The sequence below is a fragment of the Cebidichthys violaceus genome, unplaced genomic scaffold (assembly GCF_023349555.1).
Source record: "Cebidichthys violaceus isolate CVI_PGR_0920_01 unplaced genomic scaffold, fCebVio1.0.p SCAF_3, whole genome shotgun sequence".
NCBI lineage: Eukaryota > Metazoa > Chordata > Actinopteri > Perciformes > Stichaeidae > Cebidichthys > Cebidichthys violaceus.
The window spans coordinates 8718236-8744881 of record NW_027176483.1 but is presented as its reverse complement, the minus strand read 5'-3'; the positions used below and the strand labels follow the sequence as shown (position 1 = coordinate 8744881).

Sequence of the window (26646 nt, the reverse complement as noted above, 5' to 3'; positions counted from 1 at the left end):
AGTAGAAACATATATTCATGACCAGATTCACTCGCCAGGTTGCAGTGTCTCATCCAGCTTTGTTGTCTCTCTTCCAGTGTCTGCAGGAACCTTTTGTCCGCTCGCTGTCGTCCTATCATTTCCACGGTGCCACCAGCCCCTTCAACCGGAGAATCACCTGTCTGGAGTGGCACCCCACTCATCCCACCACTCTGGCTATGGGCTCCAAGGGCGGTGACATATATCTGTGGGATTTTGAGGTGCCCACAAAAAAGGTCTTTCTTCAAGGGGTGAGTTTCCTGCGCCTACTTGAATGACCAACAGTACAAGTCGTGCTTTGAGGACATCTTGAAGCTGTAATTCATTTCCAAACTGTGCAAATTAGATTTACTTGACAACACCCTTTTTATTGGTTCTTCTGCCTAGATGGGGGTCGGAGACTCAGTTACAGACATGAAGTTTAACAAGTTAAATCACAATCAGCTGTTCACCTCGTCTATGCGGGGTGTGACAGCACTTCGAGATTTCAATGGGACAACTTTAACAGTGTTTGCCAACACAGACATACTGAAGTAAGACATGGTCTGTTTTCTCTGAGCTACAATCAAAGAGAGTTATAGGCCTGAGCATCAGTCTTCTCATCAGGTGGCCCTCATTGGTTTAACGCTAAACATTTATGTGGTGCGGAGAGCTGCCCTGTGATAGGCCTGCCTTTGTGTTCCTGTGCACAGAGCGGAGCAGGAGACTTTATCGGAGGGATGAAGTTTTGCCCGACGGACGTTTCCCAAGTCTATGTGGCTTCTGGTGAGGGCACATTGACCATGCAGAGCTTTGAGGGCCGCACGCCCACCGTTCTGTCCAGAACTCAAGACTGTGGCCACGACCACCACAATGTTTGGTGAGAAAACTGCAATAGAAGACTGATGCTCAGCTCAAAGAGATGCTGTGACCTTAATGTTGTTGTGCTAAAGTGTAATGTTTGCATCTCCAACATTTCAACTTCTCATGAAATAAGAAAAACCTAAGAAACGCAGTGTTACAACTCTTAAAACAGTTGTAACACTGCATCTCTTAGTTAGTGTGCTTTTAGCCATAGGAGTGAAACATGTAGAATAACCAAATAAAGAAATCCATCATACATGTAGTGTTGCACTATGAGATCTTTAGCTTCATCCCTGTTTACGTTTCCATCTGTGACATCCAGTGAACTCACGTTGTTCTCTGTTTCTCACAGTTACTGGTACTGCTGCGTGGATGTGTCTGTAAGTCGACAGATGCTTGTGACAGGAGACAATGTGGGACAGCTTATACTCCTGGGTTTGGATGGCAAAAAGGTTTGTGTCCATTCCCCAATGAAGTATTTATTACTAAATCTCACCAAGTAGTTTTGTTGTCTAATCCTAAAATGTGAAAATGGACTTCTCACCGGATTTAAAGCCTAGTCTCCTGTGTGGCAGTCCCAAATTTGACCCATTCATTCACCGTAATGTACTCCTTCAACATACTTTGTCGCTCTTTATACCACTACTACTACTATTACTACTACTCAATCTGTCAGAAAGTTTTGCTTTCGGCTTGCTAACTATCGCTAAATCAAGTAGCGCATTGAACTTGGCCGGATTTAAATAGCCAAATAGCTTCCATGTGACTCTTCTCACCTGGGTGTGAATAGACACTGTATAAGGAATTTTAAAAGGTGTGTATTTTTAGTGTTAATGCCTTTTTGTTCTGTTTTGATGTTGTAGATTTTCAGTGACAAGCTGCACAAAGCCAAAGTGACCCATGCAGAGTTCAACTCCTGCTGTGATTGGTTGTTGGCAACGGCCTCAGTTGACCACACCGTGAAACTTTGGGACCTGAGAAACCTCAAAGACAAGAAGAGCTTCCTCCATGAGATGCCTCACGAGAAAGCTGTCAACTCGGGTAACCCTCTCACACAAGCAACTCTTTCTTGCCATCTTTACATACATTTGTTTTTTAGAATATTATGCAACATCTGTGCAATATTCCTAATATGCATATAGTTGTGAAGCACTACAGTTGTTATGGGCAGGTTGTAAAAGAGAAAATCTAGATTATTTTGTAAAGCTGGTGCTGTCGTCTCCTCGCAGCCTATTTCAACCCGTTGGACTGCTCCAAGCTGCTCACCACGGATCAGTACGACCAGATCCGGGTCTACTCGTCTCCTGATTGGTCGAAGCCTCAGCATATCATCCAACATCCACACAGACAATTCCAGCATCTCACACCCATCAAGGTTTGTTTATTCTCTAGATGTGTATCCTTCTGTAACTTATCCAGAGGGATCGTGTCAACCCAAAAAAACAAAACTAGCAAACGGTGTAGTTGCACAAATGATCAATGCGTGCAGACAAACGGCATGAAAGCGAGACACGGACATCATAACATTTGTAGGTAATACTGGACCAGGGGGAATCGATATGTAGTGTTAGGGTACCATTTGTGAACGCTGTTATTATTTGTCTGTAGGCCACATGGCACCCTGTCTATGACCTCATCGTGGCGGGTCGCTACCCGGATGACCGGGTTTTCACCGGAGATCAGAGGACCATCGACGTCTTTGATGCCAACACAGCCGAGCTCGTGTGTCAGCTGCAAGATCCCAGTGCTTCAGGAATCAAATCTGTGAGCGTGTTCTTTAAAACACCAGAAACACCTTTTTGACTGGAATACTTTAGTTATTAACACACATATCTATTTATTTACAGATCAACAAATTCAATCCAATGGGCGACGTGATTGGATCTGGAATGGGTGAGTTTTTTTCTAAACGCACATTTCTGATAGATTGCGTAATTTGATCAAACCAGTTCATTGAATAGAGGTCAAAGTGTGTCACTTAAGCTGCGTAATGTTTACTCACAGGTGTGACGGTGCTGGTGTGGGATAGAGACAAGTCATTGATCGGGGATCAGCGCAGAGCGCAGCAGGAAACCTCGGCCTCGGTGGGCAGCTTGAGAGGCCAGCGGAGGAGTCGGCAGCGCTCCAGCAGGGACAGGAGAGCTCCTGCTGTGGATGCAAAGCTCAAGAAGAAACTGGCTTCTCTGGAAGAACTGGAGACCAAGACAGAGTATACCGAACAAACACAGACGAGGAAGAAGTGAACTGTGGATCTTAAAAGCTCACGTGTAAAGTGTTTTTCTACTGTACCACAATAAAGATTATTGTGTTTCATACACGATTGGCTTCTTTTTTTCACCAATCTTTAAGCACATGCATTTATTATGGATACACATCACAGGAGGATTCAGGGCAATTCATTTATTGCATCTTTATCTCGTACAGAATGGCAGTTTGGGAATCATGCATAACTGTAGAGATAGCTTCCACGTAGTTCATAGACCGTAACATTTGCCAACTGGAGGAGCACGTCACCCCAGGCCGTCTGTTCCTCTTTTCTCTCCTGATGCCGGGCTTGCTGGGCAGTGTACACCGTGCTCAGGATAAGATTGTCAAACTGATCCTGAGTCAGTGGCCGTCTCGTCCTTTGACCCTCCAGCGTGGTCACCATGTGCAGCAAGGAGCTCAGACTTCTGGGAAAGTTGTCATTGACCTGAGACAGAAAAGCCCGCCCCTGCCTCGTTGATGCCATCTCCTCGTCGAGCAGGACGATGTTGTTGTCCCGGTCGATCTCCACCCCGCCCAGCAACAACTGCACACAGGATAGAAAAAAATGTAATGCATCACTAACTCTGCAAGAAAAACATGGCACAATATTTGATTTAGCCGCATGTGGATATCTATTAACTCTAAAATACAGAAAGTACCTCAAACATCAGGTTTGCATCAGAGACAGATGAGACAGTTTTTGGAGAAGTTGGACTTCCGCCTGCAGCCACATCTAAAGAAGAAAATACTGTAACATGAGTTTAACTAACATAATTGAAATGCAAATAACTGTAAGTGGCTGTATACATACACCTGTTGTTTAGTGCATATTGATCAGTGCATGCAGTATCATTATATAACATCCTAAAATAGTCTGTCCTCATCACAGTCCTGTGAGAAGATCTTCTGTCTACTTACCTTGTAGAACAAACAAAAGCCATAAAATTACCCAAAGGCAGATTTGAAGTTGTATTTTTATATTCATTCTTCTTTTGATTATTGCTAAAAAGTAGAACACTGCATCCTCCTCCCTTGCGCACTTTTGTGAATGCAGGCAGGAGCAGCTCAGTCTGAATACCATTCATTTTTCCGCCTTGGAAAAATGGGATCAAAAGCCAGATGGCTGTGATGCAGAACAGAGAGCAATATATTTTAAATCCTGGATTTTCATCAGTATCAGTGTGCAGAACTTTGAGCTAGCGGGACATGAAGTTGACAGAGGCAGCTAACCTTTTCAGCCTTTAATCTGCGTAAATGAAGTGCAAACATATACTATTTTAATTGAATGATGCATTTCCCAGTATATTCATGTTGAACAATACAAAACAAAAGACAAATAAAGAAAGTCAGTATCAGTAAGGTAAGGGTCCTTATCAACATTAATAAGTCAAATTATATATATATATATATATATATATATATATATATATACATTTTTTTATTTTTTATTTAACCAGTCGTGTCCCATTAAGATCAAAGATATATTTTACAAGGGAGACCTGGCCAAGAATTTCAGCCATGCAGAGTTTCAACAATTAACATAAAAGCACACAGTTTTGAGTAACATTAAAATGATTAGATAAAACATTTGCACACTGACAGCCTGCACTCACCAAAGTTTTAAACTCATTCAGGGTATTTTTAAGCTTAAGATCAGTCTGTAAATGTTTCCATGCAGTAGCCTATAGGTGAAGAAAATGCAACAAAGTTTTCTTTCCAAATTATGTTCTGACTTTTGGAACAGCAAATGGAAATTTTTAAATACTTGCTATGAATCATATTGTGTTAAACACAGTTTCCACTTTAAAAAAATCCAAAAATAAATATATGAAAAGGGCTGGAAGCACATCTTGTATTTCTCCCTCATTGAGAAATCCTGCATCTATGAATATCTATATCTAAATTTCAATATATCACACTTTTTTTTACACCAAAGAGTTTTTCTAAAGTTACAGTTGTAGTAACGCAGCTCCACCACATGGAGGCAGCAGCTCCAGTTGATACCAGTGACTCGTCTCATATCGGGCCGATGAAACAGTTTATTTACTTCCGGTGAAGAGTTCAGCTGCTCTTGAATAATAAAGTAGTGAAAACAAAGGTAACCACGATTTTTTATTTGTCATTTTTAAAGTGTCACGACTCTTTTGTCTCATGCGCAGTCCTGATTTTAACTGTACCTCCACGATATCGCGGTTGATTTGTGACTGGAGGGAACGTTAGCCAGCTAGCTTGCCGCAGTGGGTGCTAACCATGTTCTAACGCTAGCTAATGAGAACACAACAAAGCTAGCGTTAGTTTCTCAGGCACCAGACTCTTATCTGTGTATGAATCACTGACATTAATACCCTGTAACATCAGCTCATGTAATAGCAGTATAACTAAGCTGTGGATCAGCTGTTTTTGTGGTTTACATACTAAATGCGACATAGAGTCATCACATCAATTGTCATCTAGCTAGAACTAGCAAGAACCCTGTTGTAATTGTATTGTTATAATGTGGATTGTGTTGTTTCAACTGTATCAGAAAGGTGTTTATTCAACTTAAAGGTGATTTTGGAGGCTGCATTTTATATTGTATTGTTTTGTACTGTCAGGTGTCTAATATTTAGTTTATTTAAGTTTAAATAAATGGGGTGGATAAACGATTAAAAACACCTTTCAGGATAATGCAACAACAATTTAAGAGAACCACACACTACAGGCCCAAACATTTCCATTAAAGAAATCACTAAAGACCAACAACGAGTTTGTTTGTTAAGTACATAAACTAGTCACTATCTATCTTATTAATTTATGTAAAAAAACATATATTATTGGACATCATATTGTTGTTTTTAAACACTCCAATATCGTCATCTGCGTCAGATTCGAGTGTCGAGACAGCTCTAGAAAAATATCAACAACAACTGAACATTATAACCTTAGTGAGGGCAGGAATTTGTTTCAGATTACATTAGTTTTAACTTTACATATCTTTCAATGGATGCTATGTTGCTTGGTGACTTTGTCAGACGAGCAGCAAAGATGGAGTCCAGCGAGGAGGGGGGCCTCAGTGTCGGGGGCTCTGTGGGAGAGGAGAACTACTTCCTGGGATACACCTTCACTGATCGCTCCCACTCCAGCCGGGTGGTGAAGAGCATCATGGACCTGTGTCTGGAGGACGGCCTGTTCGCCGATGTCACCGTCACCGTGGATGGCAAAGAGTTTAACCTGCACCGCCTGGTGCTTTCGGCACAGAGCAGTTTCTTCCGCTCCATGTTCACCTCCAACCTCAAAGAGTCCCACAACCGCTCTATTGAACTGAAGGATGTCAGCGCCACCGTCTTTCAGCTGCTGGTTGACTACATCTATCACGGCACAATTAAATTGAGAGTGGAGGAGCTTCAGGACACGTATGAGATGGCAGATATGTACCAGCTCACTGCACTGTTTGAGGAATGTTCCCGCTTCCTCTCACGGACAGTAGAGGTCAAGAACTGCCTGCAGGTGACTCACTGTTTTCACAAGTCTCTGCTACTTCAGCATAATTGTGTAGTATCGCTTTAATGATGACCTGTTTTTGTCCAGGTGATGTGGCTTGCAGACAGACACAGTGACCAGGAGTTGTATACTGCAGCAAAGCATTGTGCTAAAATCCACCTGACGCAGCTGCATCAAACGGAGGAATTTCTTAATCTGCCTCTCTGTCTGCTCCTGGACATCATCAAAGGTATTACCCACGGCTGTCTTATCACTATGTGCCAATGTGCTGTCTTATTTACATTACTGCTAGCCAAATTATGATAGCTAGCAGTGATAAAACATGCAGGAACAGTTAAAGAAAACACATTTTATGAATGTGACTCAGTAACTTTTGTCTTTGTGTTCAGATGGAGTTCCGAGCTCCCAGAATCCAACAGTGGCCATCGAGTTGTGGATAAATCACAACAAGGTGGAGAGAGAGGAGTTTTCTTGTATCCTCCAAGAAAATCTCAAGGTAACATTCTTCCATCTGAGAGTGCTCTCATTGGATTTCTGTTGTAATTATTTGTTTGTCTGATGTGTCTTTTGTATGTCTCCAGGAAATCGGTGAGAACGTCCACATTTACCTGATCGGTAAAGAGGAGGCGCGGACTCACTCCCTGGCTGTGTCGCTTCACTGTGACGAGGACGACACGATCAGCGTGAGCGGCCAGAACAGTTTATGCCATCAGATCACTGCAGCCTGTAAACACGGAGGCGACCTGTATGTGGTGGGGGGGTCCATTCCTCGCCGCATGTGGAAATGCAACATGCACACCATGGACTGGGAGCGCTGCGCCCCACTGCCCAGAGACCGCCTCCATCACACCATGGTCTCTGTCTCTGCCGAGGACGCTATCTACTCACTAGGAGGTAAGACATTGCAGGACACACTCTCAAACGCCGTCATCTACTACACAGTGAAGGACAACATGTGGACAGAGACCAGCCAGCTGGACACTGCAGTGTCCGGGGCTGCTGGTGTTAACCTGGGAGGTACCATCTACCTGCTCGGAGGGGAGGAGAACGACATGGACTTTTTTACAAAGCCGTCTCGACTGATTCAGTGCTTTGACACCGCCTCCCAGAAGTGTCAGATCAAACCTTACATGCTGCCGTTCGCGGGCTGCATGCACGCTGCGGTCCACATGGACGTGATCTTCGTTGTAGCCGAGGGAGACTCCCTGGTGTGCTACAACCCTCTGCTGGAGAGCTTCACCCGCCTGCGCTTCCCTGAGGTGTGGAGCTGCGTTCCGTCACTGTGGAAGGTTGCCAGCTGTAATGGCTGCATATACGTCTTCAGGGACAAATGTAAGAAAGGAGAGGCAAACACGTTGAAGTTTAACCCGGCCACGTCTGTCGTCTCCGTTATCAGAGGTATAAAAATCCTCCTCACAAACTGGCAGTTTGTTTTGGCCTGAACCGTCCTCTGGATGTTCATACTGTGGTCGCCAGCCACAGACAATCAGGGAAGACTGTCGGATAACTTACCATGACTTCACTGCTCAGACATCCGGGGAGGAGATCTGCTCTAAATGTATTTACTCGACTGGTTTCTGTGTCACTCATTCCATTCTGACTTCAACCTCAGACCAGTAGAAATAGTTCAGCGGGTTTTTTTCTCACTTGCTTGTGTTATTCCAGTGAGTCTCATCGTTGATCCCTTTAGCTTAGAAGTCACATGATTTGTAGGGATGCTGTAACGAGTGATCTGCTAATCGACATTGTTTCCTGTGCACTGATTGATTGTTGGCACGCATGCACAACTTCAGCTTAAAACTTTACTGAAACATAAAACATTCTTCGGTATATTGTACGTTATTAAGTGTATCATGATGTTGTGGGTTAAATATTCTCCGATGTCAAGTTTGAAGTCAATCGTGCATAAAGATGATAACGGAGGATGTTTTCCAATTTTTCAATTTTTCACAGTTTCTTGTCTTGAAATTGTACTTTTTGATGTACAACGTACATGTTCAAGTTAAACTGTTAACAGAAATGTCAAATATATTGCTGTATCTACAAGATGTCACTGTTTTTTTTTATATTTATGGCTCTTTAGCCTGTATGCATCAACTCTCCCACTATTAACACTATGTCTATTACCAGGGATTTAGGATCTTTCATTCTTGCAATTATACAGCGATGCATTTAGTGCACTTTGTTGTTGCGTAGCTATTGAAAGCTTTGCCTCAACAAAGACATAACTCCGAACAGTGTTTGTCTTTGGATTGGAAATGCATCTTGTGAATGGCGAGGTGGTAAAGGTGCCTGTTTTGTCCTTGGGGGGGGGGGGGGTTGAAGGAGAGAAAGCTACTACAGAGAGGGGCAAAACTTTGATCCCATTGATGTGTTGCAGGAGGCTGTGCAGCTGAAACCCAAGCCCAGTAACATGTCAGACTTTGTGAACTATTCTAAGCATCAGTTGCTGACGCCAAGATGAGGGGTGGGGGGTTTCTGGGGGCACATATGCTCCTCCATAAGAACTCCCAATAGGAACCGACGGCCACTACGAGCACCATCTGACTTGCAGTCCCTTATTCATTTTGGGCAATAGCGCCGTTAATAGCTCCCACATCACAGTTCACAGTCCCACATGTGAGTCCGGTGAGATCAATTTGCGGCTGTGTATTTAAAGCTCCAGATGGTTGTAATGTGAAAAGTTTTTCTCCAGAGTTGGTCGGTGAGCGAGGTTTAGTGCGAAGGTGGATCGCTAGGAGCTGCACTGACCTTGGGGCTGCTTGCTGAGGACAGGACAGAATTCCTGAAGAGACACATGGTCTAGAGTGACAAGGCCATCTGCTGTAGCGCCAGCAGTAGGAGGAAGGTGGAGGGGGGTGGTTGGACACGGGGGTGTTGAGAATTCCTTTTGCTGGGGTGTGGAGGGAGCAGATATTCTGGGATATCACTGCTAGCACTCCGTCGGGAAACGTGTTTCTTTGGCATTTTTCAAGCGCAAATCTCACAAAGAATTTTGTAACACTTGATGGTGAGGGGGGGTCGTTGCAGGGTTGAATGGGGAAGGTTCTTTTCTGGCCCTGCAGCTCTCCTAGAAGCGACTATCGATAATGGTCTTGGTGTGTTGCCGTTTTACTTCGGTGGATTCAGTTTCCTCTCCATCTCAGCACAGCCGGAGCTGAGAGAGCGGGATCTGGTAGGCCTGCTGGCAGCGACCTCTCGGAGGATCATCTTCAAGGGATCTTCTTTGGAGTCGTTCTGTGCATGGCAAGGATCTACTTTCTTGCTGCCTCACTGAAATTGCATGGCCTAAACGAATGAATATTTTTATGAGGCGCCTTGCACCAGAGATGGGCCAGGACCAAACCAAGCAGCAGATAGAGAAGGGCCTGAGGTTGTATCAGTCCAATCAGACAGACAAAGCCCTGCATGTCTGGACAAAAGTGCTGGAGAAGACCTCAGATCCTGGAGGGAAGTTTCGGGTGTTAGGGTGCCTGATCACGGCTCACTCAGAAATGGGAAAATATAAAGATATGCTCAAGGTAAGCCTCCCAAAGAACAGTTATGCTACATACACTTACTGTAGTCAACCTAATGCACACGTATGATCTGTCCTGCTCTAAATGTCAGTGTTGTCATTTGGTTTTGATAATTCATGTCAAGACAATCTCACATTCTCACTACAGTGTGATCATATTTTGTGTTATGCAAACAGCGCTGTGTGTGTGTGTCACTATTATCCTATCGATTTTATATGTCACAACGTCCACTCAGAACCGGTACACTTCGTGCTGTAGTACATTTCTACAACGTTTAAGTGACAATTGAACGAGAAGAGGAGAAGCACGGGTTAATTTGTGGCTTCCACACGATGCAGAGTAAATAAGTGTCCTGCAACCCGAGTATCAGTGTGGGGTGTCTTGTTGACATAACCATCTTTACTCAAGCAGCACCCACTCTCTTTCCCTTCACTTTAATGAGGACTTTATAAGTAGAGGCCCAACGTCTTTGAATAAATGCATCATATAATTTATCTTTTATTCAGTATTTTTTTTTTTTTTTTATTGATTCACAATTTGCCTACAAGTTTTCCTCCCTCTCTCTTTGCAGTACGCTCTAGATCAAATCGACACAGCCAGAGAAATGGAGGACCCAGACTACCTGACAGAAGGCTACCTGAACTTGGCGCGCAGCAATGAGAAGCTGTGCGACTTCCAGAAAACGGTGTCCTACTGTAAGACCTGCTTAAACATGCAGGGCACCACCGTCAGCCTGCAGCTCAACGGCCAGGTCTGTCTTAGCATGGGCAACGCCTTCCTGGGCCTCAGTGTCTTCCAGAAAGCTTTGGAGAGCTACGAGAAGGCCCTGCGCTACGCACACAACAACGATGACAAGATGCTGGAGTGCAGAGTCTGCTGCAGTCTGGGAAACATTTACGTCCACCTTAAGGTACTTTTGATAGAAGTAACCAGATTGTTCTGAAAGCTGATTGTGAGCATTTTAATGTGTGCTGTACTGCAAATACTACACTATTGTCTTTGCTCAGCCTTACCTTTTCACCAAATTTCTTTAAAAAAAATATTGAATGCCATATTATAGGCAAAGAGCCTGCATAAGAACTTTTCTTTTTCTGTAAAACATAATTTGACCGTTGCAGACTTCTCAGGTTTTCTATTGGGGTAAAAACATTCATTGGGTCGCACGTGGGACTCGATTGCGCAATCATTACTGAGGTTGCCAACGTATTTGCAGAGTATGGTAACACCGCAGAGCATCCAAGCAAACATCATCAATGGTTAGCTCATGTGGTACTGGGCATTGTGAAACAAGGGCGGAGTGAGTAGGCTGCCTGGCGGGGGTTTGTGTAGTACCCTTGACATCAGACATTTGTAAGAGTAATCCCGTGGCTTCCTAGGGAGGATTGGTTTCAATGGGATTGAGATGAAGCAGCGTTTAAAAAAATGCACTCATATGTCACATTATTTCATGAAAGAAAACATATTAATACTGTAGAGACATATATCAAAAATAGTCTTTTAAAAAAGACGTAATACTGTCAAAGGTTGAATTGCCATAGGAAGGGAATAACAAACCTAAAAGACATTTGACTAGGACGCTGCCATTTGGGATATCAGAGGTCTTACTCATCAATAACTTCTGCCAACAGGACTATGAGAAAGCCCTGTTCTTCCCATGTAAAGCAGCTGAGCTTGTCAATGACTACGGCAAGGGTTGGAGCCTCAAGTATCGAGCCATGAGCCAGTACCACATGTCCGTCGCCTACAGGAAACTAGAGCGCCTGCCGGACGCCATGGAGTGCTGTGAGGTATTGTTTTATCGATGTCCAACACTCAATAACTGTCCCAACTGTCCTTTAAAGTCTGGACTCACCCCCTCAAAGACAAACTTGCATAGCTTGTGGAGAATGTCACAGTTTTTGTTTTCTCACTAAGTCCCTGTCCCCTGATGTCTTTGGCTGTTTGGATGTCGGAGTTGCAGATACTGTAGATGTTGTGCTGACAGGTGCAAGCGCCAGTTGTTCTGTTGTACCAGGCCTTAGACCTCGACCAAAATATGCTCATAGAGGGGCTGGTTTAAAGTGTTAATGAAGCTTTGGTCTTCACTCTGTTCTAATTATGTACTGAGGGTGAAAAATAGCTTGATGTCATTGCCTTGGAGTGCAAAAGTAAAGTAACAAGACAGCAGGATGCATTTCAGATTTATTACTTTTGCCAAACACATTTAGACAAACAATTTACACATGTTGTCATATTCAGAATACCAGGGTACAAGAGGAGTCCTTAAAGTGAAACAACAACGCCTCTCGTTTTTGCGTCACTCGTCAGTCTGGTTTAAGGAAGCTGATAAATGGAATAACTGCATGCAATTTGTAAAAGTAGTTCAGTAAAATATGGTGGTCAGTTTCAGGATTCACACGTCTTTTCATTATGCAGAAGAAATAAATGCTCTCATTCACAGAATGTTTTAGTTAAATGTACCGTGTAAATATTTTCATTCATTTTATGAAGCATGTTAGACATTATAGTACTACATAGTTTAATACTGCCGTTTAATTTGAATATATCTACTGTCAATGAACCTGACTAACTTTGAAAGTCCAATTTCCAAATGATCCAAAATTATTTTTGATAATTTCCCATCATTAGATTTCAGAATTACAAAATTTCAGTATCACAGTTTAGGGGGTCAGACAAATCAATTTCTTCTGGAAAACCACTGTGTTACACTTCAACAGGAATCGATGAAGATTGCTCTGCAGCACGGTGACCGTCCTCTGCAGGCTCTGTGCTTACTAAACTTTGCAGACATACACCGCTGCAGGCGTGACGTTGATGTAAGATGCCACCCTTTGTGCAGACCTGTTGGGTTAAAGATAAGATTTTGTCTTTTGGTGTATTTATCATTGCTTTCTCAATTTTTTCCCTTAACTGTTTGTTGCACTGGCATCTGTACGGTGAGCTTTATTTTGGTAATCCTCTTCATCCATCTAGAAAGCATTCCCTCGCTACGAGTCTGCACTGGGTATCATGACTGAGATTGGAAACCGTCTCGGACAATCACACGTCTACCTGGGAGTTGCAAAGTGTTGGCTTCTGCAAAAAGAATTGGACAAGGTACCTATAATCATATGTACATTTCCCTTCAAATATCACAGTCTTATGTATTGTTTCTCATAATAAGTGCCTGCCTCACTGTTTTATTTTGCAGGCTCTTGATTCTTTGCAGCGAGCACAGGAATTGGCAGATGGGATGGGAAACAAGGTAATTGACGTTACACAGGACACAAGTACAGTAGAGCTGCAACTATTAACCATTAATAGAATTAATCGGCAAGTGGTTATAATAAAAAAATCAAATGATCGTATTAGGTATTGTTTAAGCAATATGCCATGGACAGGTTCAGAGAACTTACTCTAGTATACAGAAGACATACGGGTGACATGATTGAGATCTAAAAGCTTGTTTACAGAATATATTATGATATCACAGCCGAGCCTGTCATCTACTTTTGGATTAATAGGTATGATTTAAGTGGGAACTCCTTAAATGATGTGTTTCTCTAAAAAGACAATTTTTGCTGTAAAAAGCATAGAATGTGCTTCCAAAGGATGTAAGGCAGGCTCCTTCAGTTAACTCTTCAAATTTAGATTGGATAAATTCTGGTAAACAAAAGATATTTTGTATGATTATGAAGCTTATTTAAGATTATTTGTAAAAATGTTATTTCAAACAAGTATATTGTGGTATTATTGTGTTGTATTCTTTGTTTGCTGTAGCTGGAGAGTCTGGTGTGGAGGATTTATATCCTTCAGAACATTTTCAATACATTTAAATGAAGTAGTTTATTAGATTATTTCTTTGTATCACATGATTATCAACTATTAGTTTTGACAAAGCGAGACGTTTAAAGATGGCAACTTCGAGGGAAGTTACAAAGGTATTGTTTTGCTATTTTTCTCCATTTTATAGACAAAACAATTACCTTTTCTTTCGTACCATTAACCATTACCTAATCTTTACAGCCCTTCACTCAAGTTGTATAAATCATACATACAATCTACAGGTCACATTGACAGTGTTTTTCTGATTTGTGTCTTTAGCTGTGTACGCTGAAGGTGCACTGCCTGTGTGAAGGGATTTATCGAACCCGGGGGCAGCAGGAGGAGCTCAGAGAACAGGTGGTGAAGTTCCTGCAGTGTGTCGAGGAGCTGGAGCTCTACTGCGGCATGTGTGGAGAGTCCATCGGGGACAGGGACCAAAAACTGCAGGCCTTACCCTGTTCCCACATTTTCCATCTCAAGTGGGTATTCTAGCACAGCGTACTACTTGTTATCTTTGACACATATATTTCATAGATAACATAAATTATTGAGCGTGATTATTATTGAATACAGTGAGGTCTTCAGATCTGGTTTCAAAAAGTATTCTACTCGCATTAATATGTGCATTTCTTGATTTTTACACCTCTAAAGGCCGAAGCTGTTGACACTTGGCTTTTTTTATTCTTTCAGGTGTCTGCAGACGAACGGCACGAAGGGTTGTCCTAAATGTTTCAAGTCCTCCATGAAGCCTGGATTTGTGTGATTGTGAGACTGTGTTTGTGCGTTGGATCTGCAGACGAAGCGTGAAGCCTCACAGGCTCCTGACTGATCTGAGAGAAGCAGGCAGCCTCGGGATGTGCTGAAGACGTTTGAGGAGTAATAATTCACTTCTCTGTGAAGAGGACGCTGAACTGAACCCAGAGTGTCGCAAAGTGCAGCTCTGAGGACACGATCAAGGCATCCATCTTATTAACAGACATCAGTCTGTGAGTTACAGCTGACGGTGGAGGTATAACTGACTGATTTCAATATAAGATGAAGGAGTAAGAACCTACATTGTCTCTGATGACTCTCTTTTTGTTGCAGGATTTAAATCTAGAGGAATATGGACCGCCCAAAGAGCATTTATAACTTGTATTTGCTATTTTATGCATTAGAATTGTTTCGTGAAATGATGAAATGATCTTCAGTGATCTTAGTCGCAGGGTTTGTTGTTCCAGTTCTGATAATACCTTTTACACAACATCCACTTTTTCTTTAATCAACAGTTTTCTGATTTTATTTAATTTTTTTTATCAGAGCACAGAGCCATTTCTGAATTGAACTGATTTCATACATGGCATATTTATTATTGTATTCATGTACATACTATTCTCATGTTAATTTGTTTTAAAGGTTTGATTTATTTGAGGTGTCATGTAAAACCTAAAAATGAGCTAAAATCTCTTAACCATTCAAAATCTAGTATGTCTTTACAGAACAGGTTCATGCAGCTGTTGTTTTCCCTTATCCATCGAGACTAAGGAGCCAGATCAACACACATTGTGTTCATAGAAATTCCTTTTCTGTTCATGTTTTACTCTTAAGTCTGACATCAACATAATATTGTTGAGAAGGAAACCTATTGGGAAAGGATCTTCTTTGACCAATCACACACTTGTCAGATAACCATTTAGAGGAGATACATGCAGTTGTTTTAATGTAGTGCTTTCATATTTGTAGTCATATGTAAATATTTATTAATTGGTCAATTGTACTGAGATTAGGCATTGTAATCTTAAGGTGGTTTTGAGGGAGAAAGCCCAAAAAATTAGCTATCACATCAGATAATGTTGCATGTTTTCTTTACAATGCCAAGAAACAAAGGATTTCATCAAGTTATGAATCCTTGTAACTGCATTTACTTATTTCGGAATTGTTTATTATAGTATTTCTTAATATTCAGTGGCTTTTACCATTCATATTCCTTATATATTTGTTCAATATATTGTTCAGTATATTCAAGTAATATTTTGATTTTGGGGAAAAAAGGCTGTCAATTATATAGTCGTGGCTTTAACAAGGTTTTTCATTCAGTAGGTTTTCCCTAAAAAACTGTAAACTCTCCCTAAATTTATTTTTAGAAAGACTGTAGTTGCAGTTGAAAAAAGTACTCTTTTAAAACATTGATGCGGGACACGCATAATTTCAATTGAGTGGTCAAAACAGGATAAATAATTTCAACAATTACTATGAACCCTTTTTGAAACATTCATAGTTAAAGCAAAGAGGTGACAAACGTTTCTCATCAAATTTGAGGAATACACAAAATACTGTAGCTTTAAAACTTAAAAAAAAATAATAGTTTTCTCTCTCTATAAAACGCAAATAGGGTGACAGCATGAGAAGAGAGAGATCAACACATTTACTTTTACAGCTCAAACTCCTGGTTCTTTGTAATAATAATGTTGATTCACTGTCTGTTAACCTGTAGTACGGTCAATGTAAAACTTCTAAAGCATGGATATCATCCACACTTTTTGTTCTTGGTTCTGGGGTATAAATATGATTTCACTGACAGCACTGACACTCATCTTCAATGATTTAAACTACCTCTGTTTTTGCCTCTAAGCTTTGCCCTGCTCAGAGGAATAATGCAGTAATAACACAACATTTAAATACATGTAGAATTCTTATGTTTTTCTAGACATCATGATAAAACCATGGTTTAAATGATTTAGACACTGACTAGAATGCATTGTTAATATATTTATGCATTGAGTCAAACCATGTTACTGTGTCAAATATGGAAACATTTCATAATGGAAAATAAAGTGCACAGAAAGTGAATACAAGTCTATTCTGTGATCTTAGTGCTGCTATTATATATATATATATATATATATATATATATATATTGTTACTCATTTTTAAACTGAAAATTAATGCTACCATCATTTAACAACAGATTTCAATATATTGTATTGGTGCATATTGAACCAGTCGTACTAGTTTGCCAACATTTCAAAGTTTCGAGGAAGGTACCGCCTGCAGTCACACCACCTGAAGAGCGGGAAGGAAGTGTTCCTGTAACTTCACTTTACAGGAACACTACAGCCGGATGGCAGGGATTTCATTCTCTGAAAAGGACTTACTTTGTCCTCAATGCTCTGAGATTTATTACCTTCCTGTTCTCCTAAAATGTGGCCACAATATTTGCAGATTTTGTTTACAGAAATTCTGGGAATGGAAAGGATGCAGAGAATGTCCTGTGTGTCGCACTGTGTCTATCCCTGTGAGGCCTCCTATCAATTTGGCACTAAAGATAGCTGCAGACAATTATCAACTGCAAAAGACCAGCAGGAATCAAGACGTTTGTTGTCTTCACAAAGAGAAGCTGAAGATCTTTTGTCATAATGACCTGGAGCCCATCTGCCTTGTCTGCCAAACGTCAAGACAGCATAAAGTTCATGAATGCTGCCCAGTGGAGGAGGCGGCCGAACAGAAAAAGGTAGAGTAAAAATAGAAACTGGGAAAATGACAAGGGGATTAACTGCACATATACTCCAACACAAGAAACACAATTAGTGATCTGTGAGAGCAAAGATGTGTTGCTACTGTGGGTGTAATTTATTAGGGGATAAATTGGGCTGCAAATAATTTCTTTCATATTAATGGTTTTCTCAATTAAATGATTAATCGTTTAGTCTATAAAAAATGTATATCAGTTTTCCAGACCAACCAGTCAAAACATTTAACAAAATGTAGTTTACAAGGAATTAACGCACAGTAAAAAGTAACAAATTGATTATTGAGATAGTTGCAAATAAAATATTGTGTCTGTTGACTAATAGATTCATTGTTTCAGCTGAACTCTTAGCGATTCTTTTTTTTAATCATTTCAGACAGAAATTTCAGAGATGCTGGAGTCCTTGAGGAAAACGCTCAGAGCACGGAACAAGACCAAGGTGGACTGGGAGGAAACCAAAAACTATATACAGGTGAAAGTTTTGTTGTACCTCTACTCTGACTTACATTTATGGAGGATTTGTTAACAGGTTAATTCCGAATTTCTAGTATCACTTGTTAAATAATTTTTCGGCCCAGAGAGTTAACACCCTGAGCATGGCACATAAACATTCCTGTGGTTTACTGCCAAACATAACCAGCTTTCTCAACATGACAGAGCCAACATAATCAAAGTGAGGAAGCGATCAAGGAGGCGTTTCAGAAGCTACACCTATTCCTTAGGGAGGAGGAAAACAGTAGACTGAAGCTGCTCAAACAGGAAAAGGAAATTAAGACCCAGGTGATGTGTGAGAAGCTGGAAAACATCAAGGACCAGATCAAAACCCTCTCTTCCACCATCAGTGATATTGAGGCATATCTCAGAACCAAGGACTTACCATTTCTACAGGTACATTTACTGCTATGTTTACACAACTCCATGGCAATACAAACTGAAAGATGAGAAGAGTAACATCTCCACACTGACTCCTAACTATAACTGTATTTAAATAGCAACATGTTAATCCCAGTTGGCTCTTTTTTAGGTCAAAATGTAATGAAATGGTCACCAAACCCTAATATATACACACCAATGAAAAAAGTCATAGTATAGTATGCCTTAAAAATCTGTCATAGCATAATGCCAATATGCCGATACAGCATGTCGAAAATGAAAAAAATCCATAGTATAGATTGTTGAAAAAAAGTGATAGTATAGCATGTCGAAAAGGTCATGGTAAGCAATTGTCATAAAAAAGTGAAAGTATGGTTCGTTTTTATTTATTAAATTATGTCACCGAAAAATTTCATTAAAACAGCATAAATGTCAAATTATATCAGGACTATGCTGCTTTAAATACAATAAACAATATTTTCCCCATGTTAAAGACAATGAGCAGCAAATTAAAGTCCTAAAAAAGTCTTAATACAGTATGTTAAAAAATATCATAAAAAATGATAGTTTACTGACATAAAAATGTCCTTACCAGTCATAGTATAGTATGTCACTAAAAAGTCATACAAAGTTATAGTATAGTATCTCATTTAAACATCACTTTGTATTGCATTTAATGTATACTATTTAATAAGACATAATGTGACAACAAATGTCAAAATATATTAAGTTTATACTGATAAAGATGTTATAGAAATGACCAAATTTTCACCTGATGCTAGATGAAAAGTCAGAATATCGCCAAACTTAAACAGTCTGAGGATTATGAATGTCGGTTTCAAATTTCAATCAAATGGTTGAGATTTTCTGGACCACTGGAAGGCTTCTCATGTTAGTACTTGATATATTTAATCTATCATTCTTTTTGACCTAAAGAAGATCCGACTAGGATCAAAACTTTGTCCTTTTAAAGTTGTTTGTTTAGGAGTCATGTACAAGCGTTACTTCTTTTTTTTATCAATGCTGATTTCAAAAAGCCTTGCACCTACATGTGACTTGCATATAACTACACATCTAACATTTTGTAAATATGATGTATTTCTTTACTTTCTTTTTTTAACTTAAGGACTACAAGCAGATGAAGAAACGGTATGTATAACTCACTATCTGCCATAATTATCACAGTCTCCATAAGACAATGTTGTAATGATTTCAACATGTTTCAGAGCCAAATGCAATATTCCAGAGCCAGAATGTATCAGAGGTATCCTGATCAACTCTGCAAAGCATCTGGGATCACTTAAGTTTGGAATTTGGAAGAAGATGGCCAACATCGTCACATGTGGTGGGTGAGCAGACAATGACAAAGTTTATTATGAGGTATTTTCAATATACTGAATTTTGTTCATACTTCCAGTTCCCATCACTCTGGATCCAAACACGGCCCACTCCAACTTAAAGTTCTCTGAAGAGTTGACCAGCGTACAACACAGCAGTAAGCAAGTTCTACCCGACAACCCTGAACGCTGCACCAGTCGCGTGTGTGTGCTAGGAGCCACCGGCTTCACATCTGGGAAGCACAGCTGGACTGTGGAGGTGGGCCAGGGCAAAGACTGGTACATCGGAGTAGCCCGAGAGTCCATCAAAAGGAAGAGTACCGTCTTCCTCAACCCGACTGAGGGTTTCTGGGTGCTCGGCCTGTGCAATGGGGACTCACTCTGGGCTCAGACCTCTCCTCGCACCAAGCTCGTGTTGAAGCAGAAGCCTGAGAAGATTACTGTGCAGCTGGATTACGACAAAGGAAAGGTTGTTTTCATCAACGCTGCTGATTTGACAGTAATACACGCATTCAAAGATAGATTTACAGAGAGGATTTTCCCCTACTTCTCTCCTGGATTGTATGAAAATGCGAAAAACTCCATCCCACTGACAATCTGTCCTCTGACAATAACAGTGGAGGTAGAGTAGACTCGCATACAGTAGACACGAGACAGTAGAGTTGAAGACTTTGTTGAGTGTGCTGCTACAACTGATAAAAATAACTAACACGTTGCATAGTTTCAATATGTATTTCAGAAAAATTGTATAAAACCATACTGTATACTATGAAGGTTAGGAAAGCAACACACTGTATATTTGTCACACATTTGTATGGTTTAATCTTGCTCAGAACAAAGTCTCTAGTTATGTTCATTTACAGAGTTCATTTGCTATCATTAACTGTCATTCTCCTTGTTTTTTGGTTTCCTCTGGGATGACATATCTTTCAATTTAGAGTCCAGCTTCCTTTGCAGATAGGCTTTCTTATTGGGGTCCATGGATTTGTCTTTCTTCCCACTCCCTGCGTACAGAATGCCTTCTTTGCTTATTCTCATCCGAGCATGAGACTTGGCTTTATCTCCACAGCCGTGAACCTAAAAAGGGTTTACAACATCACAACCAAATCAGAAAAACACTACATGGCACTCAGCTTGACTCGTGCACTACAATCTGAGTGCCATGTAGTGTCACTATATCCGTGAGAAGGCAGACATCTCCAAAACTAGGCAACTCACACCAAAACAATCTAGGTTGATAATTAGTTTGATTTTGGGGTGAACTGTCCCTTTAAGCTGTCACTTATGGTGAAATCAATGCACAGCCTTTTTTTTAATGAATGTACAGCCTTTCTTGGCACTGTCATGCATATTTAATACAGCGACATGGTATAATAAACACAAACCAAAGCAACTCCTATCTGGTTGGGGTCTGTTCCTGTCTTACCTCTGGTATATGATGACTGAGACAATACTGCCTGTTGCAGAACAGGCAGAGCTGTCCGAGTGTCAGAACAGAAGCTTTACACCTGACAAAGCTGCACACACGTTCAGCCTTTATGACAGCGTTGATGAGTGTGTCAAAGTCATCATCTGGAGCTGCAGCAGCAGCAATGCCGCAGGCGCCGGCCTTCATTCGGTTCTTTCCTGGTAACGAAATTGTACGAGTTGAACTGTTTCACACACATTGGAGCAGACAGACAAATAACAGTTAAAATGAGGTGTTTCTATCACAAACCTTTAGCAGACTTGGGCTTCTTTGATGACTGGGCCGGAGCTGGTGGGATGTTGTCCTGTTGCTGTTTTTGTTGAGCATGTTCTTCCCTCTTCTGCTGCTCCCTCTTCATCCGCTCTAAATGTAAATTTTTCAGGTCTAATGGAGGTTGACACAGAGGCTCTCTTTGGGGATTAGGGAATGTTTCTTCTTCTTCTTCTTCTTCTTCTTCTTCTTCTTCTTCTTCTTCTTCTTCTTCTTCTTCTTGTGTTGGCCTCTCAGCTGGTGTTGACACCATTGGTCTGGCGACCATGATACAGCGGTCTTTACCCTCACCTTTACTCTCATGCACGAGGCCCAGCTCCTCAGCGATCTGGTGGACCAGCAGGCGGTCATGAGAGTTAAACGATGATGGGAACTGTAGTTCTTTCTGACTTAAGTCCTTTAGAAAGCTCTCCACCTGCGCTCTGATCTCAGCACACCTGTTCTTCTTCTGCTCCTCCTCCGTCAGTGCCGGCATGCCGGACTTTGTGTGCTTCTCGGTACCAGCAGAATTTTCTTTACGGCTGCTACCAGTGGACTTCTTTTGTTGTGGCTTCGCCCTGCTCGGAGGCTGATCTTTAACCTTCTGTTTGGTGGACGTGGAGCTGCTGGCAGACGCATTAGCCTTTGTGTCTTTGTGGTCACGGGTGTAGTTCTGTGGCACGATGTCCTGGATGTACTCAAATGCTGTTCTGACCTCGCCAAACTCAGTCATATGATTGATCAGGGACTTCAGGAAAGCATGACTCTGGACCGTCTGGGTGTCGCACACAACAGCGATGTGACGTCTTGCACGTGTAACAGCCACATTAATCCTTCTGTCCTCTGCCAGAAATCCAACTTCCCCTAAAATAAAGGAATGAACAAATACATCAATGACTGCTGCACACAGTCATGGTGTGGCAGAATCAGCTAAATAAGTTACCCTTTCTGTTGGACCGAACTAGCGACAACACCACCGCCTCCTTCTCCCGGCCCTGAAATCCATCCACGGACTTTATCTCCAGCTCTGGATGCCTCGCAGAAAGTTTCTGACGCAGAAGATCGACCTAGTACAGAGATAACACATTAACATACAAGTCAATTAGTGATTTTGAGACACAACTGTAAGGCCTTTTGATTTTTTACGGATATTATTTTCATTACTGTGAAAGTGCAGATTTCTTTTTCTTCAAATTCTAAATAGAAATTTTAATTTTTAATTATTGCTATGACACGATACAGTAGTATTAGTTGAGTTAAGAAACATTTTACACTACAGTCCCTCAATTCAGTGACTTACTTGTAGATTGTACGGAGCAATAACAGCAATGTCTTTAGCTTTAACCCCAGCTCCAATCAAGGCCTTTATGTGCAGCTCAACAATGTCTACTTCACCTGAGGAAATAATAGTCAACCGCGTTAGATCCCACAACATACCAACTGTAATACAGTTTGATTTCTTGCAATAAAAATGACTAACCCTGATTGCCTTTGGACTGCTCATCTGTGACCTCCATCTCACTCAGACCGCAGCCTGCAGTGTCGATAAGAAGAAGTGGCGTGCTGGTCTCTTCAACACAGGTGACTCCTGGTAAATCTCTTCAGCATCAAACACATCATTTTTTAAAACAATTTAATGATTTATCATTCACTGAAATACAAATGTGACATACTTTCAATCATCACGCTCGCACTCACTTTAACAAGTGTCTCTCTACAGAGCTGTGAGCCGTTAGTCTTCCCTGGTACATCTCTTTGGAGGCCCAGTTCATGATGGCACTGTTCATGCGGTACTGAACTGTTAGCATACGGACCACCGAGTCCCCGTACATCTGGATAAGTCTCTCCATGAGACTGAGAGACAGGCCTTTTGATGCAGCCCTGTGGAGCACAAAAAGAAAACAATGTGCAGCAAACTATAAAAATCTGAAACAAGATCTTATAAAAAAGGCACTGAAAACAATCTCACTATGGTCGATGGGGTCCTACAAGAACACACATGTTCTAACAAAGTAAGAACAGTTTCCTACAATAACACACATGTTCTAACAAAGTAAGAACAGTTTTCTTTATTTCATGTGAGAGATTTCTGTATTTGTGTTTTTGTCTGACGTGTCAGTGGTTTGACGTGGGCCGGCAGCTGAGTGTTAAAGCTCTGAAAGCTCACAGGACAAATGCAAAATCTTGAATGTTATTTGCATGTGAATGAAAAAAGAGGGAAGCCTGTTTCTTTACCTTTGTGATTTGATAGTAGGTGGTAGCTGCTTGTAGTCTCCAGCCAGAACGCACTTGCGTGCTCTGAGCAGGGCGATCCAGCAGCTGCTCTCCAGCGCCTGAGCGCACTCGTCTATCACCACCCAATCAAAATGCTCCGCTGGCAGGAACTTCAGAGGGCCTTCGCCACAAGCACCTGCAAACGCAGACAAGTGCACCGTGATTGCCTTTTATCATCACTGCAACAACTGAATGACGTTTTCCTTCACTCACGGCCAATACTGACCTGTGTTGGTTGATAACACAACATCAGCCCTTTTTAGGATCTGGGCTATGGCTGTTGCTTCCCTTGATTTGAGCTCTTTTCTAAGCTCCCCTATTTCTCTTTTGAAGTTCACCCGCTCTCCTTTTTCACGCATTTTCTTCATTCCAATCTTATAAAGAAAAGATTTTTTTTTATATGTACAACAAGTCAGTCAAGATGCCACACATGCCAGTAGGTGCATACGCTTAACTACTTACAAATGCTTTATCGATGTCTTTACGGATGTCAGCGATGATGTTTGCGTTGTCGCTCTGTGCGAGGATGGCGTCTAGAGAATGTTTCTGTATGGACTCCAGGAGTCTGGCAGGGTGACCCAGCCTGAGCACCTTTGCCTTGCACCAGGCCAACCTCTCCACTAAATTATCCACGGCCACGTTAGAGGCCGCACAGCAGAGGACCTGCACAAACACAGAATCCAAATGTGAAAATGAGCCTGTCTAGACTGAGATACTGCAATGACAACAGACAGAACACAGTAAATGTAACTGCATTAATCAGTAGGAGAAAAATAAAAAAAATATTCATATGTATATATATATATATATATATATATATATATATATATATATATATATATGTATATGTATGTATATATATATATATATATATATATATATATATATATATATATATATATATATATACATACACATACACACACACACACTAATAAATATCAACTTTCTGCACCTTTTGGCCTTGTTTTACCGCTTGCAGGATGATCTCCACCACTGTGGTGGTTTTCCCAGTGCCTGGTGGTCCATGAATCACAGCCAGTTCTCTCTGAGACAGCGTAAAGGACACAGCTTCTCTCTGAGAATCATCCAGGTTCGAGTTAAAGAACTGAACGTCGTCTGATGAAACAAAATAGGATACAAAGAATTGTATGTGGATCGTATGATTCATGCAATGTTTTGAAATCAGCGTAGAGTATGTTGCATACTTCTGTAAAAGCTACCAACAAGCACAATTTCACAGAACAACTATCTTTTGATGATATTTGCTTAGTAAAGTGTGACTTACTTGGCTGTGATTGATTAGACGGTTTTGAGTCTCCAAAAAGAACGTTTATCAGATTGGCAGCTGGTCCATTGCTGTATCCATTTAATGTATTCAATGCACTGCAAGCAAAAAAACATACAGAGAAAATAAGTTTCAAGTTTTCATAATTCACTTGTGTCTGTCTTACATAAAACTCTCACTCACTTTTTCATCCGTTTGTAGGTGACGTCATTTGCCAACTTTAAGAGGTTGTGAAGCGCTTCCGTATCAAAGCTGAGGCCATCCTTTGAATCGTCGAAGGCCACGTTTATAGAGGCTTGGCTGACCCTCGTCACTATTCCTGTGCCGATCTGTGAGGCTGGGGTGCATCCACCAGTGTCATACAAGCCAACTATGTCCCCTGTAACAAAAGACATCAATGTTACATGAAGCTAAATATGAAGCTAAAGTCACAAAGAAACCCACAGATCACATGTTTTATTCTTCCATCTCACCAGGTCCAAAGCTGTTGCTTGGCAGAGATGAGAAACCGAGATGCTTTCTTGGCTCAAGGACGATGACTGTGCGGCCGTACAGGCCTGTGGACTGACTTCCTATCTGCAATTTCAGCAGGCAGACTCCTTTACTTTGAAGATCCTTGAGAGAGATGTTCTCCTGCCATATCCTGAAGACAAAAAACAACATAGTCATTTTATAGTGCAGGATCCTGTGTTTTTGGAGCTTGACCAATGTCCTTCATTCAAGTGCAGAGCAAAATTGCTGAAAAAAATGCCTTTATTAAGTAAAGTATGACAGTCTGGATGTTATGTTACATACCTGGTCTCCTCTATTTCTGCCTCCCTCTCCTCCTGTAGGAGCTCAAGTGTCTTTGACACATATTGTTCAACCGCCATCACTCACTAAAAACAACCAAAAGATGATCAGTGTTACAGAACAGATCAGAACTACTTCTCTTAAGCTAGAGACAAACCAAAAGAGGTCCTACTAACTCTCTGCTGTTTTAAATGTTAAATGTTAAAAGTTATAATGTTATATATATATATATATATATATATATATATATATACATATACATATATACACATATATATATATATATATATATATATATATATATATATATATATATATATATATATATATATATATATATATATATACACACCAGCTCACATTTGACCGATAAAACATGTTGCAATTTAAGGATAGGTAACAGGTAAGGGAAAAATCACACCAGTGGTGGAATATAACATTTATTACTACTTTATTAATGATTCAAGCACCACACTTAAGTCCAGCTCTAAGGTAATTTTACTTTAATTGAGTATATCCATTTTATGCTACTATATACTCAGGTCTATATATTACTTTGGGTAAATGTGTGGAACTTCTACTTAAGTAAAGGCTGTGTACTTCTTCCACCATGAGTATACAGAGTAGGAGTTAAGACAGATATATGCTAAAGCTTCATGAATGCTCACGTTAGCTTGCCAGCTACACTGCCCTCTTACTTTAGCAACAGTCAGCAAGAAAGACAGAATGACACTCACCTGTTAATGATGATGATAGATTATCTGAGTAGAGAACAGAAGAGGACAGAAAATCTCATGTTAAGCACTTGGAAGTCTCTTGCTAATATCTTCAAACGCCAGAGTGTTTGTTTGACTCATGTTGTCTTCCTTCATTATGCTAGCTTGTCAGCCTTCTAGCCACACTGCCACCTAACGGCTCAGATGACTTCCCTTCACACACATTTTATT

At 40.9% G+C, this 26646-nt stretch overlaps 6 protein-coding genes across 10 annotated transcripts in view; 4 read left to right on the top strand and 2 right to left on the bottom strand.

Moving 5' to 3' along the window:
* Positions 1 to 3176, top strand: part of ddb2 (damage-specific DNA binding protein 2) — a 66926-nt gene extending 63750 nt beyond the window's left edge. For 4 of the 5 annotated variants that reach the window (XM_068723265.1, XM_068723261.1, XM_068723264.1 and 1 more), the window contains 8 exons: positions 78 to 269; positions 711 to 877; positions 1214 to 1313; positions 1725 to 1902; positions 2091 to 2236; positions 2470 to 2625; positions 2709 to 2754; positions 2866 to 3176. In XM_068723265.1, coding sequence (XP_068579366.1) covers positions 78 to 269; positions 711 to 877; positions 1214 to 1313; positions 1725 to 1902; positions 2091 to 2236; positions 2470 to 2625; positions 2709 to 2754; positions 2866 to 3104 — 1224 coding nt within the window. In that variant the 3' untranslated portion in view covers positions 3105 to 3176. Of the gene's footprint in view, positions 1 to 77; positions 270 to 405; positions 552 to 710; positions 878 to 1213; positions 1314 to 1724; positions 1903 to 2090; positions 2237 to 2469; positions 2626 to 2708; positions 2755 to 2865 lie in introns of all 5 variants that reach the window. The other variant, XM_068723262.1, reaches the window with a different exon arrangement.
* Positions 3177 to 3301: 125 nt separating this feature from the next.
* Positions 3302 to 3776, bottom strand: LOC137881964 (protein FAM180B). The gene is made up of 2 exons (XM_068724195.1): positions 3768 to 3776; positions 3302 to 3652 (listed from the first exon to the last, which is right to left on the bottom strand). Exons 1-2 carry the CDS (start codon positions 3774 to 3776, stop codon positions 3302 to 3304), a joined length of 360 nt encoding a protein of 119 aa, XP_068580296.1.
* Positions 3777 to 5121: 1345 nt separating this feature from the next.
* On the top strand, positions 5122 to 8634 carry kbtbd4 (kelch repeat and BTB (POZ) domain containing 4). Its single transcript, XM_068723963.1, has 5 exons — positions 5122 to 5206; positions 6120 to 6594; positions 6676 to 6817; positions 6978 to 7084; positions 7170 to 8634. The coding sequence occupies exons 2-5, from the start codon at positions 6133 to 6135 to the stop codon at positions 8028 to 8030; spliced, it is 1572 nt and encodes a 523-aa protein (XP_068580064.1). The 5' UTR covers positions 5122 to 5206; positions 6120 to 6132; the 3' UTR covers positions 8031 to 8634.
* Positions 8635 to 9512: 878 nt separating this feature from the next.
* On the top strand, positions 9513 to 16712 carry rapsn (receptor-associated protein of the synapse, 43kD). The gene is made up of 8 exons (XM_068723168.1): positions 9513 to 10109; positions 10678 to 11016; positions 11735 to 11893; positions 12824 to 12922; positions 13080 to 13202; positions 13297 to 13350; positions 14190 to 14389; positions 14601 to 16712. Exons 1-8 carry the CDS (start codon positions 9885 to 9887, stop codon positions 14671 to 14673), a joined length of 1272 nt encoding a protein of 423 aa, XP_068579269.1. The 5' UTR covers positions 9513 to 9884; the 3' UTR covers positions 14674 to 16712.
* Positions 16713 to 17010: 298 nt separating this feature from the next.
* On the top strand, positions 17011 to 20259 carry LOC137881963 (zinc-binding protein A33-like). The gene is made up of 6 exons (XM_068724194.1): positions 17011 to 17400; positions 17795 to 17890; positions 18076 to 18306; positions 19418 to 19440; positions 19518 to 19636; positions 19709 to 20259. Exons 1-6 carry the CDS (start codon positions 17011 to 17013, stop codon positions 20257 to 20259), a joined length of 1410 nt encoding a protein of 469 aa, XP_068580295.1.
* A 165-nt stretch (positions 20260 to 20424) lies between these two features.
* ighmbp2 (immunoglobulin mu DNA binding protein 2) lies at positions 20425 to 26570 on the bottom strand. Its single transcript, XM_068723584.1, has 16 exons — positions 26437 to 26570; positions 25703 to 25785; positions 25381 to 25550; positions 25091 to 25286; positions 24908 to 25005; positions 24575 to 24738; positions 24082 to 24282; positions 23846 to 23993; positions 23581 to 23755; positions 23044 to 23226; positions 22826 to 22944; positions 22646 to 22740; positions 22289 to 22412; positions 21346 to 22209; positions 21055 to 21254; positions 20425 to 20705 (listed from the first exon to the last, which is right to left on the bottom strand). Exons 2-16 carry the CDS (start codon positions 25777 to 25779, stop codon positions 20508 to 20510), a joined length of 3012 nt encoding a protein of 1003 aa, XP_068579685.1. The 5' UTR covers positions 25780 to 25785; positions 26437 to 26570; the 3' UTR covers positions 20425 to 20507.
* Between the last annotated feature and the right edge of the window lie 76 nt (positions 26571 to 26646).

Bases quoted from the DNA above. Each gene is read 5' to 3' on its own strand.
- rapsn (XM_068723168.1), top strand. From the start codon at position 9,885: ATGAATATTTTTATGAGGCGCCTTGCACCAGAGATGGGCCAGGACCAA. The intron at 12,923-13,079 runs GTAAGATGCCAC...TCATCCATCTAG, and splicing joins GCTGCAGGCGTGACGTTGAT to AAAGCATTCCCTCGCTACGA. The intron at 13,351-14,189 runs GTAATTGACGTT...TTGTGTCTTTAG, and splicing joins CAGATGGGATGGGAAACAAG to CTGTGTACGCTGAAGGTGCA.
- LOC137881963 (XM_068724194.1), top strand. From the start codon at position 17,011: ATGGCAGGGATTTCATTCTCTGAAAAGGACTTACTTTGTCCTCAATGC. The intron at 18,307-19,417 runs GTACATTTACTG...TTTTAACTTAAG, and splicing joins AGGACTTACCATTTCTACAG to GACTACAAGCAGATGAAGAA. The intron at 19,441-19,517 runs GTATGTATAACT...AACATGTTTCAG, and splicing joins TACAAGCAGATGAAGAAACG to AGCCAAATGCAATATTCCAG.
- ighmbp2 (XM_068723584.1), bottom strand. From the start codon at position 25,779: ATGGCGGTTGAACAATATGTGTCAAAGACACTTGAGCTCCTACAGGAG. The intron at 25,287-25,380 runs GTGAGATGGAAG...CTTTTGTTACAG, and splicing joins AAGCAACAGCTTTGGACCTG to GGGACATAGTTGGCTTGTAT. The intron at 21,255-21,345 runs GTTTGTGATAGA...TTTCGTTACCAG, and splicing joins GAAGCCCAAGTCTGCTAAAG to GAAAGAACCGAATGAAGGCC.
- kbtbd4 (XM_068723963.1), top strand. From the start codon at position 6,133: ATGGAGTCCAGCGAGGAGGGGGGCCTCAGTGTCGGGGGCTCTGTGGGA. The intron at 6,818-6,977 runs GTATTACCCACG...CTTTGTGTTCAG, and splicing joins GCTCCTGGACATCATCAAAG to ATGGAGTTCCGAGCTCCCAG. The intron at 7,085-7,169 runs GTAACATTCTTC...GTATGTCTCCAG, and splicing joins TCCTCCAAGAAAATCTCAAG to GAAATCGGTGAGAACGTCCA.